This window comes from Furipterus horrens, unplaced genomic scaffold, assembly GCF_987537825.1.
Source record: "Furipterus horrens unplaced genomic scaffold, mFurHor1.1.pri manual_scaffold_1, whole genome shotgun sequence".
NCBI classification, from domain to species: Eukaryota; Metazoa; Chordata; class Mammalia; order Chiroptera; family Furipteridae; genus Furipterus; species Furipterus horrens.
Window position 1 is genome coordinate 157,689,221 of NW_028327171.1, and position 13,794 is coordinate 157,703,014.

At 35.8% G+C, this 13,794-nt stretch overlaps 1 protein-coding gene across 1 annotated transcript in view; it reads left to right on the forward strand.

Moving 5' to 3' along the window:
* SLC4A10 (solute carrier family 4 member 10) overlaps positions 1 to 13,794 on the forward strand; it is a 278,985-nt gene that overhangs the window by 116,008 nt on the left and 149,183 nt on the right. The window contains exons 3-4 of the mRNA XM_090280326.1: positions 6,700 to 6,846; positions 10,216 to 10,354. Of these exons, the coding sequence (XP_090136452.1) occupies positions 6,700 to 6,846; positions 10,216 to 10,354 (286 nt within the window). The remainder of the gene's footprint in view (positions 1 to 6,699; positions 6,847 to 10,215; positions 10,355 to 13,794) is intronic.

The window sequence follows — 13,794 nt, forward strand, 5'->3', positions numbered from 1 at the left end:
ACTTGCATTTTAAGGGGACTACACTTGCTGCTGTGTGTTAGAACAGACTGCAGGGGCTAAAGATTGAATTAAGAAGATGTGTTAGGAGGCTATTGCAACAATGCAGGCTGGGTGCGAAGTGGCCCTGACCAGAGTGGTGAAGTGAAATAATAAGTGAAATAATTCTTGGATGTATTTTGAGAGTTGTCCCAACAGATTTCCTGATTGATTCGTTGTGGGGAGAGAGCAGTCTAATGATTCCAAGGTTTTGGTTTGAACAACTAGAAAAATGTTTTGTCATCAACTGAGATGGACAAGATTGTTGGGGAGCAGTTTTTTGCAGGGGGTGAAGATGGGAGCAGATTAGGAGTTCAGTCCTGAACATGTTGATTTTGTGTCTTTTGGACATGCTGTGGTTGTGTCAGGTAAGCAGTTGGATATGTCATGCTGGAGTGTGGAAGAAAGGCTTGTGTCAGAGCTACAAAATTGGGGGCCACTCACATGGAGCTGGCATAACAGGCAGATGTAGGTTTTGTGGGCCCTGAAGGTTATGTGATTTTGAAGGTCCTCTGAGGAAAAGAACTCAAAATTTGAATATAAATTAGATACAAAGGTGAATATTTATTTAGAATGAGAAAAATTTAAACAATTACTTGAAAACATAAAAGCACAAAATTATAACATTTGGAGAAATAACATGATATTTTTAATTAACTGCCTGACATACCTCTGTAATACTTTTTCTCCTATATTTTTGACCTCTAATATCAAACATTTAAAATACTGTTTTCTGTTGAGAATATAGAAAATTAATCTAGTCTTTATCATGATTAATTAAAATTTATTTTTATTCATTAAGTCCAGAAAGATTTCTTTTATCTTTACAACTTATTTACAATTTCATGAAAAATTAGAAGGTGGTCTTAAATCTTAAGAAAACATCTATCAAGCTTCTTGCATATATGAACCTGTAAGATTAGGAAGACTTTTCCAGAGACTAACTCTGTCTCTGTACAATTGAAACCTTGCTTCTTCTCCACTGCCCACATTCTTGTAGATTGTGATGCCTCTGCACATTGTGAAACCACTTTCTCCTTGAACCTTTGTGTCACAATGTTAGGTGAGTTTGGCTCAATTGGCACCAGGAGTATGGTAGCCACTCCTCCTCCAGAATAGGTAACAATAAGTTACTCAAACATGGAAGTCACTGAATCACATAAATATGTTTCACTTAAACCAACCTAAATATAGCTCCAAGTCTGTTTCCTTTTAGTTTCCCAAACTGTCCACACTCAGTGCTCCCCATCATGAATGTATCTTAAATTCATAAGTTTTCCTAAGATATATGACCATAAGAACACAGAACACAGCACTGGCCCCCTCCCCCTTTATGTGTAATTTCCTCACTGGCACAAATATTCCCTTATTTGGGTATGGTTTTGCTTTCTCATAAAATAAATTTCCGTATAGTTACTCGGTGCTATGAGTAGCTATGAGTCTTGACTTTTTTAAATTAAAATACTTTATTTTTAAAAGCAGTATTAGGTTTGCAGAGATTGTGCAGAAAGTACAGAGAGTTCTGCCCCTCCCTGCACAATTTCCCCTATTATTAATATCTTGTATCAGTGAGGTACATTTCTTATAATTGATGAACCAATATTAATAGGTTATTATTAACTAAAGCCCACAGTTTACAGTGGTGTTTATTCTTTGTTTTCACCATTGCAATACTATGCAGGATAGTGTCACTTCTCTAAAAATTCCTTGTGTTCCACCTATTCATCCCTAACCCCTCCCACTGAATCCCTGGAAAACTCCTATATTTTAAACTGTCTTTATAGTTTTACCTTTTCCAGAACGTTATATAATTGCAATCCCATAGCATATGGCTTTTTCACTGGCTTCTGTCACTTAGCAATATGTAGTTTGGTTTTCTCTGTATTTTTGTGGTTGCTAGCTCCTTTCTTTTTATTATTGAATAATGCTCCATCATTCATTCAGTTATTAAAGGACATCTTGGTTGCTTCCCATTTTTGACAATTATGAATAAAACAGATATAAACAGTTTTGTGCAGGGTTTCGTGTGGACAGTTGTTTTCAACTCACTGGGGCAAATGCCTGATAAGTGAATTAGGTATTGAGATTAGAATCTAGACAGCTCTTACACCTTTTACAATAATTAACTCAAAATGGATCATAGAGCTAAATATAAAAACAAAAATTATACAACTTGTAGAAGATAACAGAGGACAAAATCTAGGTGACTTTGAATTTGGTGATGACTTTTTACATACAACATAAAAGTACAATCCATGAAAGAAAAATTGATAAATTGGACTTCTTTAAAATTAAAACTTCTACTTTGTGAAAGACACTGTTATAAGAAGGGAAATACAAACCATAGACTGGGAGAATATACTTGCAAAGGATGCATCTGATAAAGGACTGTTATCTAAAATATACAAAGATAATAAAGAAAAATAATAAAATAAAAAGTAAAATTGATTTAAAAAATAATTTAACAATCAATAAAATATACAAAGAACTGTTAAAATTAAACAATAAGGAAATAAACAATCCAATTACAAAATAGAAAAAGATCTGAAAGGACATCTCACCCGAGAAGATATACAGATGGTAAATAAGCATATGAAAGGATGCTCAACATCATATGTCATTAAGGAATTGCAAATTAAAACAATAAGTTTATCAATATACACCTATTAGAATGGCTAAAATTCAAAATACTGACAACATTAAATGCTAGCAAGGATGTGGTACAACAGGAATTCTCATTCATTGTTGGTTAGAATGAAAAATGGTACAGCCATTTTGGAAGACAGTCTGCAGTTTCTAACAAAGATAAATACAGTTTATCATATAATCCATTAATTACACTCATAGTTATTTACCCAAATGTGTATTGACTTTTTAATTAGCTCTGCAAAATTCTGCCTCAGAAAATTTCTTCAGCCTGGTCTTTGCATTTAATATTTTCAAGACATCAGTTCAGCTGTGTTTCTTGGCATCCTCTTCTTATCCGATTTTGTTTGGATATAGTTTCAGATTGTTTATTTTAGCCTTGACTTGGCAACTTCTTAGAATGTTACTTCTGGCAATTGCCCACCAGATTCACATTCCACAAACAAGGGCAACATTCACTGTACCCAGCCAACAAGGCCCTTTGGACTTGCCAGCGAATTTCCGGATGCCCCTTATCTTTGTCTGCCTGGGAATGGTTATTTTAATCCATAACTGTTAGAAACCGTAGCAATCTTTAAGGTTTAGCTTAAGTACCACCTCTCTGTAAAGTCTTTATTTACAACTCTAGGAAATATTCACTGTCTAAACTTCCTGAGTTTTTACTTATTTCCTCACCCACTCAAAATGCTGTCAAGAAGGTTACAGATAAACATTAATTTTCCACTGTAATGGATAATTTTTAGTCTTAATCTTGTTTGACTCCTTTATAAAACAGTATATAAACTGGTATCTGCTCCCTTCTTGAAATTCTTTTTTGGCTTCTTTTTAAGTTTTTTAAAATTGTGAAATGAAGCATACATACAGGAAAGTGGAGAAAGCTTATGTATAAAGCTTAATAAATATTTGTAAAGAAAAGACTTATATCAAGAAATAGAACATTTCTAGCACTGCAGAAGTTGCTCATGTGATTTCCCCCAATCATAACACCTACTCTCCTTTATGCCAGAGGTAACAATTATTCTGACTTTTATATTGATATTTTTCTGTGTATACATCCTGGAATAGTTTTCCTATTTCTAACACTTAATAAAGGGAACTCACTAATGTTTGTGAGATTCATCTATGTTGCTGTGCATATCTGTAGTTTTTAAAATTACTATTGTATATGACCCATTGTTTGAATACACCCTACTTATTTATACTATTAATGGACTTTTGGGTTGTTTTGAGTGTTTTGTCTTTACAAACAGTGCTTCTTTAGGCATTCATACACATACACACACATCTGCATGAGTTTCTTAGGGTCCAGAGAAACTGCTATGTAGTAAAGTATGGAAAATGTCATACTGTTTCAGTGTAGATCTTCTGGGAGTATACTCTACTAGTGTTATAGGAGAAACTGCTCTGCATCATCCCAGGACATAGAATTGTCAACCATTTCAATTTTTGCCAAGGTTGTAAGAATATGGAGATATTTCATTTTGGTTTGAATATTTATTGCCCTGAGAATAAATGGAGTTGAACACCATTCTCTATATTTATTAACCATTTAGATCTTCTCTTTCATTATGTGCCTGTTCAAGAGGTTTTTTCCTTGCCTATTTTCCCGTTGAGTTTTCATCTTTTTCTTAGGATTTACAGATTTCATGCTTTGTGGCTCCCCCCACTCTCTTGTAATAAATTTCCTGATTTTAATGTGATAACATTTATTAATCATTTACATTATTTTTAAGATATTGTTTTCTTACTTGAAATTAAAAAGACAGTTTCCAGATAAAGTAGAGATAAAAAGCAAGTATGTAATCTCACATGTTTAATTGGAAGTTCATGATTTCATCTTTTGATTGTTTTTAAGCTTTTGCTTTCTCTTTTTCTGATTCTTAAGAGCTAATTTTATGCCAGGCTCCATCTGAATTCTCTTTCTTGCTCTATACTTTCTCCCTGATTGATAACCTTCAATTTATTAGAGTAGAGGAATACAATGTAGTGATGATCCAAGTAATTTGAAATTACTAATGTTTAAGATGCCCAAGTTTGTAAATTATTTTAAGTATTCATATCTGGTAGGGTAAATTTTCCCTCTTGAGCTTCCTAAGATGCTATAAGTTATTTTTCTTTCAAGTTTTTCTTTATATATTTTAGGTTATTCAATTTCTGTTAAAATAATGATGTCAAACATTGTGATTGTGTCAACTGTCTGGGTGAGGGGATTTCATCTTTTCCTCACTGATTCTGATACATATGTCCAGGGATTACCCAGGGCAATATATCACATTTTTTATATGAGTTTGGAAAGCTGAAATCTGCTGATATGTAAGAATAAAATAATGTCTTATTTATATTTGTATCCCTGATACCTAGCATAACACCACTTAATAAATTGTTCATCGTATCAGTAAACATTTGTTAGGTATTTGCTCTATGCTAGGCACTGTGTCAGGTGCCAAAGATAGAAAGCGAGTAAATACATGGGCCTTCCCTAGAGAAGATTCATAAGAGAAAAACTACTTGTAAGTAAATAATTACAAATAAGAGTCATTGTGTTGTAGAGTATGTGATTAAGGAGAAAAAGTGGTCAACTATATTTGGAGTGAGGGGGTGTGGAAAAAATTTTAAATCTTTGAACTGATACTTTGGAGAGAAGGAAGTATTCATTCGATAGTCAGGAGAGACAAAGATGTTTCAGACAGTAGGAAGAATAAGAGCAGCATTAAGTAAAAGCAGAGAGACTTGAGAACATCTGGAAAATTCTGGAATAAAGGGGCAAACACTACTTTATAGTGTCTGTGGCAGAGTGTATTTAGAAGCCTGGCCAGAGAAATAGGCAGAGGTCAGATGTTGGTTGGCTTTGTAGAGTAGTACAGTTTTTGTCCTATAGGCTGCAGGGAGCAATCAATGAGTTTAAAGCAGGAGAGTAATAGAGCGAGATTTTCATTTTTGAAGAAAAAAGAAAATATAAGTAAACAGGATAGATTAAGTGGGACAAGATTGGAGTTAGAAAAAAAAATGCTAAGGAGTATGTTCTAATGGTCCTTGTGAGAGATGATGAAGGTCAAAACTAAGATAGTAGCACTAGGGATACTGAATAGGGGATGGATTCAAGAGAGGTAAAGGAGAAACTAGTGATAAATTGGATGGGCTTTGAGATGACTGGATAAATGTTGCATTTACTGAGATAGATGATAGTTACTACTTGGGGAACAAAGAAGAGGATGCATTCCATGGACATGTTGAGATTGACATGTCTTTGGGAAGGATGTATTTAGTCTGAGAGAGATTCAAGTGTCAAGATACAGGTCTCAGAGCCTGCAAAAAGAAAATACATGTGATCATCTATTTATCTACTTATCCAGCCACCTATCTACCTACCTAGGTGTTAGTTGAAATCATGAGGTCAAGGATAGAGTCCCGGGGATCCCAACCTTGAATGGGTAAATGGAAGAAGAACCACCAAAGGAAACTGATAAAAATAAAGCAAAGGAAGAGGGAAGGAGGGCCAAGAGAAAGTTGTCATAGAGAAGAAAGTGGCCAATGATATCAAGTGTCACAGATGGGAACAGTAGAGCCAAAAAAACTCCACAGGACTTGGCATTACTAGGGACTTTGGTGAAACCTGGTTTATTACAGACTAATTGTTTAACAAACTTAACTGTGAAGTAAAGGGAACTGATGAGATAACTGGGTAGCTGAGGGTAAGTAGAAAATAGAATGAAAATTTTAAATGAGAATAGTATAGTTATAAATTGTGGGAAATAGACACAAAGATTAAGACAGTTAATGGTGATTACAAAATATATAACCAACTAATTAGTATTGTAAATGTTTGTGATGACCTGTGGTATATTAAATAGATATAGTATCAAAATGGAATACCAAGCCCTAAGATTTACACATATCATTAACACAAAAACTATGTGCTGGATTGAATTCAATTGAGTTTCTATTAACATGTAAATCATCATCTTCTGTGATCTGGAATAATTTAGAGTTTAATTTGTGCTATTGCTTCTGATTAAGGTCATCGGACACTATTTATTGGAGTTCATGTGCCCCTGGGAGGAAGAAAAAGCCATCGACGTCACAGGCATCGTGGTCATAAACACAGGAAGAGAGACAGAGAGAGAGATTCGGGATTAGAAGATGGAAGGGAGTCACCTTTTTTTGGTAAGAATCGATTTGTTTTTATTACATTGGTGACTGTAATAATATTGTACTTGTTTGTACAATTCAAATTAACAGTACACCTCATAGTTATAACATTGTTTATACTTTTCTAAAATATGTTGTGTTGGACAGATTGGAGAGGAGGGAATGAGGAAGCTTGATCTTTATTTTTCTCTTGTGCATCTGCTTTGTGAAGGTGAGAATTATCTTGGATTTGTGATTGAGGAAATATACTTACATAGTAAAACTTAGTTGTACAAACTTTTGATTATTTATACAAATAATAGTCATTGCTCTAAGTAGTTTGAAAGTCCAGGGGGAAATGCTTTACCAAGTTCCCACTTATACTATTGCTATTCTACCCAAAGGTCATTCTTAGGATGTAAACATTTCTACTATTTTGAATGCTCTTCCTTTGAAAATAGGCACAGAATATCAACATACAGTGATATGGTAGTTGTTAACAATTCCTGAGAGCCATGAGAGCCTGCATACATGACATAAGCAAGAACCAAGTTTTTAGTCCTTGACCTTCCCATCTCCTATGACCTTCTTCACTGCACCCAACTCACCTACTCATCCATAGTTACACCACCTCTAAAATTCACTAATGCACTCACCCTGCTCTCTGAGTATGGCTTCTCTTATTCGCTTGATCTACTTATTTTTCTATTCATGTAATAATCTTTATATATTTTCTTATTCTACTCTGATTTCATAGCCTGTAATTTTAGTAATACTTCTTCTAATATTCTAAATATCTTAGGTCCCCTGTTATACTTTTATTCATAACTTTGCCCCCAGTTTAAATTTTATGTTGGGTTTCCTCCATGTCTGCTTTCTCCCTTCCTCCCCAAATAGGCATGCTCTCTGCAGGACATAGTCATTAAACAGGGTGGATTGTAACTATTTAAACTCATGATTTAAGTGGAGCTCCAACACCTCTTCCCAATTCCATTGCATTTCTTTGAGTTTTGAAAAAAAATATTTTTCAGTCTTCTTTACTATTCTCTCACATGCCCCTTTTCACCATCACTTAGCAGATGCTTTGTACTTCAGAAGGAAAGTACATCCTCAGAAAGAACTCACTCAACTTCCCTCCTATTAAATGTCCAGGCCTGTAAGTTTACCCCTGCAACTATCCCTTTTTTTTTTTTTCCCTTTTAATACAATAAAGGAGTTTTCTTTTTCGATTATGTTTATTTCCTGTTTTCTCACCTGAGAAGTTATACAATTTATAGTCTAAATGACCTCTTCCTCTCAACTGGATTATTCTCATAATCTTTTAAGCCTGATAGAGTCTTTTCTATTTTAAACAGTTCCCCACTTCCCTCAAACCCACATTCCCCCATTCAGCTATATTCTTATATGAAGTAAGTTAATGGCATTTGAAGTTTGGGGTGATAATTTTACTTGTATTCTCATATAGATATTGCCTTATTCAATAACTGTTTTGCTAATTGTTGAGGAGAAGTCTGTAGTCTTCATTTTTTCATTTTTAGAGTTTTTCTTTGAAGCTTGAGTGATTATAGACATTTTTTCTGTGTCCTTCCAAGAAAATTTGCTAAGATAGGCTTAATGGCAGATATATTAAAAAACCTTTTCATACCTGTATACCCTGATACTTTTTCACTTAGAAAACATTTTTCTATTTTATCTGATTCTGTTTCATTTACTTTGGTCTCTTATTTGTGAATTAATTATCTACATGCTGGATTTATGCTATCTGCTCTTGTCCTTTTCCTTTGTAGCTTAAAATTATTCTCATAATATTGTTTTGATGATCTGCAGCATCAGTTCTGCATCTTACTACTTTTATTAGGGATTTTGATTTTGCTCTTGCATTTTTAGTTTCCTTAAATTTTTTTAATCTCATTCTATTTTCTTTACATTTTCTTCTGTTCTTTTCTAATAAGATTTGTTCTTCTACTTGGTAGAGTCTATGTTTTTATAGTCTAGTGAGGATCCCCACAAATATTGGACATTTTCTTTCAATCCAGATGTAGGTAATTTTCAGAGGTATGATCTTCCTTTGAACCATCTAGATTTTTGACTTTCCATTGGCTTGCAGTATGTTTATAGACTCCAAATTTTTCTTTTTACTCACCTTTTTATAAGGCAAGGTATAATGATACTATATATGTCCAGCTACATCTTAAATGCCTTCAGTGTGCTCCTTGTCTCTATCACTGTGTATAGTTATGGGCATCAAACACTAAATCTCTCTGTTTTGAGGGACCTATATTATCATTATTACTATCCCCACTGGCACCAGCATTATCATCAATATTTATATAATTTATAGTTTGAAAAATAATTTTGCATGTATAATTTCCTCTCTTGGGACTTGACCCTACCTCCTTCCAAAAGACTAATTCTGGAAGCTGGATATATCTTCTATTTACTATATATTGTTATGATTTCACATGAAAATTTAAATTACAGTTGAGGTATGTGTAACAAAGAGAGCAGTATTGAGTGGTATGAATTAGGATAACAGATGCCTGATTTAATTGTTTGTATATGAATTTTCTTATATGTTTGTTTGTGTGTGTATTTTGCAAGGCTGGTTAGGTAGGCTTGCCCAAGTATATCACATTGAATTAGACAATGAAAGATATACAGGAGAGGAAACTGTGTATGCAGTGACCCTAAAACAAGAAAAAGCATGGTGTTTTTAAATATCTGAAAGAAGGCTAATATACCAGGAATGGAAATAAAGAATGGAGTGGCAGAAAATAAAGCTAAGTGAGTTAAGCAGGGGTAGGGTTCCACCACAAATAATTATGTATACAAACTGAACTAACAAAGCAAAATTAAGATAGATCATAGATAAAGAGCAGGCTGACAGCTTGGGGGTGGGGTAGGGATGGGGGTTGGAGGGATTGAGCGAAAAAGAAAAACAAAGAGAAAGAACATATAACCTAGCAACCCTACTCCTACGTACTTACCCTAGAGATATAAAGACTTATGTTTAACTGAAAAACCCACAGAATACTTATAGTAGTTCTATTTGTAATTGCCCCAAACTGGAAACAACCTAAATATCCTTCAACAAGTGGATGGATAAGCAAACTGTACATTTTTATGATGAACTATTCCTCAACAGTGAAAAGAATGAACTACTAATCTACTCAGTGACATGGATAAATTTCAAAATCTCAAGGGCATTATACTAAGTAAATAAGGACAGTCACAAAAGGTTATATATCATATTTTTCTATTTATATGACATTTTGGAAAAGGAAAAATTATAAGTAGTGGAGACTAGATTAGTTATTTCTAGGGTTTGGAGGGAGGACTTGGGTATGACTACAAAGAAAAATCACAAGGGATTTTTTTTGTAAATTATTCTCTGATTTTCCATAGACACCCCATCACAGCGGGTACAGTTCATTCTTGGAACTGAGGATGATGATGAGGAGCACATTCCTCATGACCTTTTCACAGAACTGGATGAGATTTGCTGGCGTGAAGGTGAGGATGCTGAGTGGCGAGAAACAGCCAGGTGAGAATTTTTGTTGAAGGGTAAATGTATACTAAAGAATTTTCATGTTATTAGAAAAACAGATTTCTACTGCCACAATTTGGCAAACATCCATGAGTGCTGCTAATTTCTGAAATTGCTCATCTGGCCTGGGCATATCCTATAATGGGATATGGGTCAGAATGAACTCTGAAGGCAGTAATTATAGTAAATAGTGATGCAGAGCCAGCAGCAGCTGCAGTCTTAAAGATAAACAGTAGCACAATTTGTGTGTCATCAGGAAAAGAATAGAAATCTAAAAGTAATTTTTTTCTTTCTTTGTGATTGCTGGCTTGTGCCCAAACGAGTGGTATTACATGATAATTTCAGTGGGAGGCATTTTAAAAGTGAGGGCAAACATTATAAGAGGCTCTAGATATAGTCCTGGATTTATGTACTATTTAGTGAGGATCAAAAATATTTTGTAATGTGTTTCTAGGATATGTATACACTCAAACACAGTGGTTTTTCAAAATAACTTTCTAAAAGTTACTTTATATGTCATTTGTAATTAATATTACTGACATTGCCATATAGTTGAATTACTATAAAAAGTAATAAACTAAATTTTGCATTTACTTTTCATTTATTTTTGCTTATTTTCTCATTTATATAACAAACATTTTTGAGGTATCTATTCCGTACCAGGTGCAATGGCTATAGAACAATAACAACAAAAAGCTTGGAACTTGCCTTTAACAGTCTCACAGTCTAATTCAGGGATTTAGACAAGTACACAGAGTTGTAAATAGTCTATAATAAATGCTGTGATACAGATACACACAAAGAATTGTGGGAATACCTAGGAATGCCACCCTCTGCTTCTCAAATTTTAATGTATTTACATGGAATCTTGTTGAAGTATAGATTTAGAAGGCCTCAGGCAGTGTCAGATTCTAACAATCTTCCAGGTGGTGTCACACCAATATTTTGGGGTTAAGGACCATATTTTGAGTATCAATGATTTAAACCACAAGGGTGAAAGAGAGGGAATCAAAATAACCTCTTAGGGGTGCTCCAAGATGGCGGCAGAGTAGAAGGATAGATCTTCCACAACCTCCCAAGACCAGGTTGGAAATAAAATTAAAGAGAAGAACAATTATACAAGTCAAACTAAAGGCTGCCTGAAAAATAATTTTAACCAAGAACAGACAAAAACCCACCCATATACCTGTAAAAGGGGCTGGGACGTCTTATAGCGGCCCGCCCCCTCACACAGGTGGCCGCTAAGGAGGCAGCGCAGCTATAAGACCTTCCGCCTTGACAGGAGAGAAGCCCGCACCACAGACTGGACTCCCAAGCGAAGAGCCAGTGCTGGGATCAGCCCATCACAAAGCAAAAACAGCGGTGAAAGGCCACAGAGTCTTTCTCTGCTGTGGAGAGACAAAAACCACTGGAGATAAACTTACCAACCTTTTTTTCCCCATAAAGGGGAAAAGCATGGGGTTTGTGCTGATAGCGGCTCACCTTGGTCCCCAGCGAAGGGAGGGCGGTTTGGACTTGAGGTGCTTGAGTAGAATCTGGAGTGGGAAGCATTGAGGAGAGACTTGGGAGAGTGGCTGTGGAGTTTTTCGGGGCCCGGATATACAGGGGGTCCACAGAAGCCATCTTTCTTGAGAAGTGCTAGCCCTTCCCAGGGGAAAATCAGGTACCGTGCCCTGTGATATACTGCGTCCCCAATCCTCTGGAATCCTGTTCACTCCTCCTTGTACTTTTTTTGTTCTACTTTCATTTGGCTCAGTCTTGATGGGTTTTTTTGTTCGTTTGTTTTTGTTTTCGTATTTATTTACTTATTTAATTTATCCTATCTTGCATTTTAACCCCTGCTGAGGACACAGCAACATAAACAGACTCAGGGTGTATAACAGACTGCCCATAGGCAGCCAAGCCATTCACTTTCCTGGGAAACAGATTGGCATTTTTCATTCACGGGTGAGCCATAGAAACACCCTACCATCATCTGGCAGACCCAAAAGCTGAACTCTTGAGGCCTACTAGGGCAGTGCCCTGCCAGGTAAAGGAAGAAAATCCCAGACAGACTCAGGCTAGTGGCTCGCGGGAGAGGGAACACACCTACCACCTTCCCGAAGTTTGAAAGGCACCTGCCATGGGAGATCCAGGAATCACAGCCCACTGTTTCTGCTAGAGCCTTCTCAGAAATAGTTGGGTTTGCAACTAGTCTGAGATTGACAGCAGATCAGCAGACAGACAGGCAGAGGAGGATCCTGTGGTGACATGGGACATTTGCTGATATACCCCTGAACCCAGTGCTGATAAAAGCCAGCTTTGCAGAGCAGCTTGACCCATCCTGGGAGCTGCAAAGCCTGGAGGAATCAACTAAAAGCTGTGGATTGATTGTAGCTTTGAAAAGGCTGCCAAGGGCCAAATGTTGACAGCATCTGACATTGGCTTACTCAATATTCAAACATTAGAGCCACATCCAAAGGGAGAAATTAGAAGGCAGGAACCAAACTCTGCTGAGACAAATCCACTTTGCTCCTTTTTCACTATTTTTGCTATTTTTCTTTTTCATAACCTTTTTATTATTTTTTATCTTCTTTTTTCTATTTCTTCTGTTTTTGGTTTTCTATTTTCTCTCTCATATGTCTTATTTTACTCTCACCTTTGATTACTCCATTGTTCCCTTCTTCTTTCCTTTTATTATTTTTGTTACTTTTTAAATTTCTGTGTTCCTTCTCCCCATTTTCCTCTTTCAATTCATTGCTAGTATTAGTTCTCTTCCCTTTTCTCCTGTGATAATCACTTTTCTTTCTTTTGATCTTCTCATATTCTTTTTCCTTTCCCCCTTCCTCTACCATTTCTCTTTCCATTTTTATCATTCTTTGCTCTTTTGTAGGTGATATTGCAATTGTGTTTGGGGGTTGCTTGTTTTGGTGTTTTTGTGTGGTTTTGCTTTGCTCTGGTAGAATCTATATAAGAGTGTACCAGATGGAGTAGGGGTAGAATGTCTTAGTCAGCCAGCTGGAGGGAGTTCCCACCAATGGATGGTCCAATAACAATCGGGACCTGAATACAACACGAGAGCCCACATAACCCCCCTCCCCCAAAGGACATTCCTAGAGCTTTAAGAGGAGGAGATCAAGGAGCCTGCAGCACTGGATCCCATAGGACTCCTAACATACAAGGAGACTCCACAAGACATAGAGTCAAAGTAGATCAATCTAATATAGAGATACAAACACAAAGAGACAACTAAAATGGGGAGACAAAGAAACAACCACAAATGAAAAAAAGGAGGAATCACCAGAAAAAGAGCTAAATGAAATTGAGGCAAGCAATTTATCAGACAGAGAGTTCAAAGTAATGGTTATATGGTGCTTAAGGAGTTTACTGAGAAATACAAGGGACTTAATGGGAACTACATCAACATGAAAAAAGGACATGGAAACTATGAATAAGAA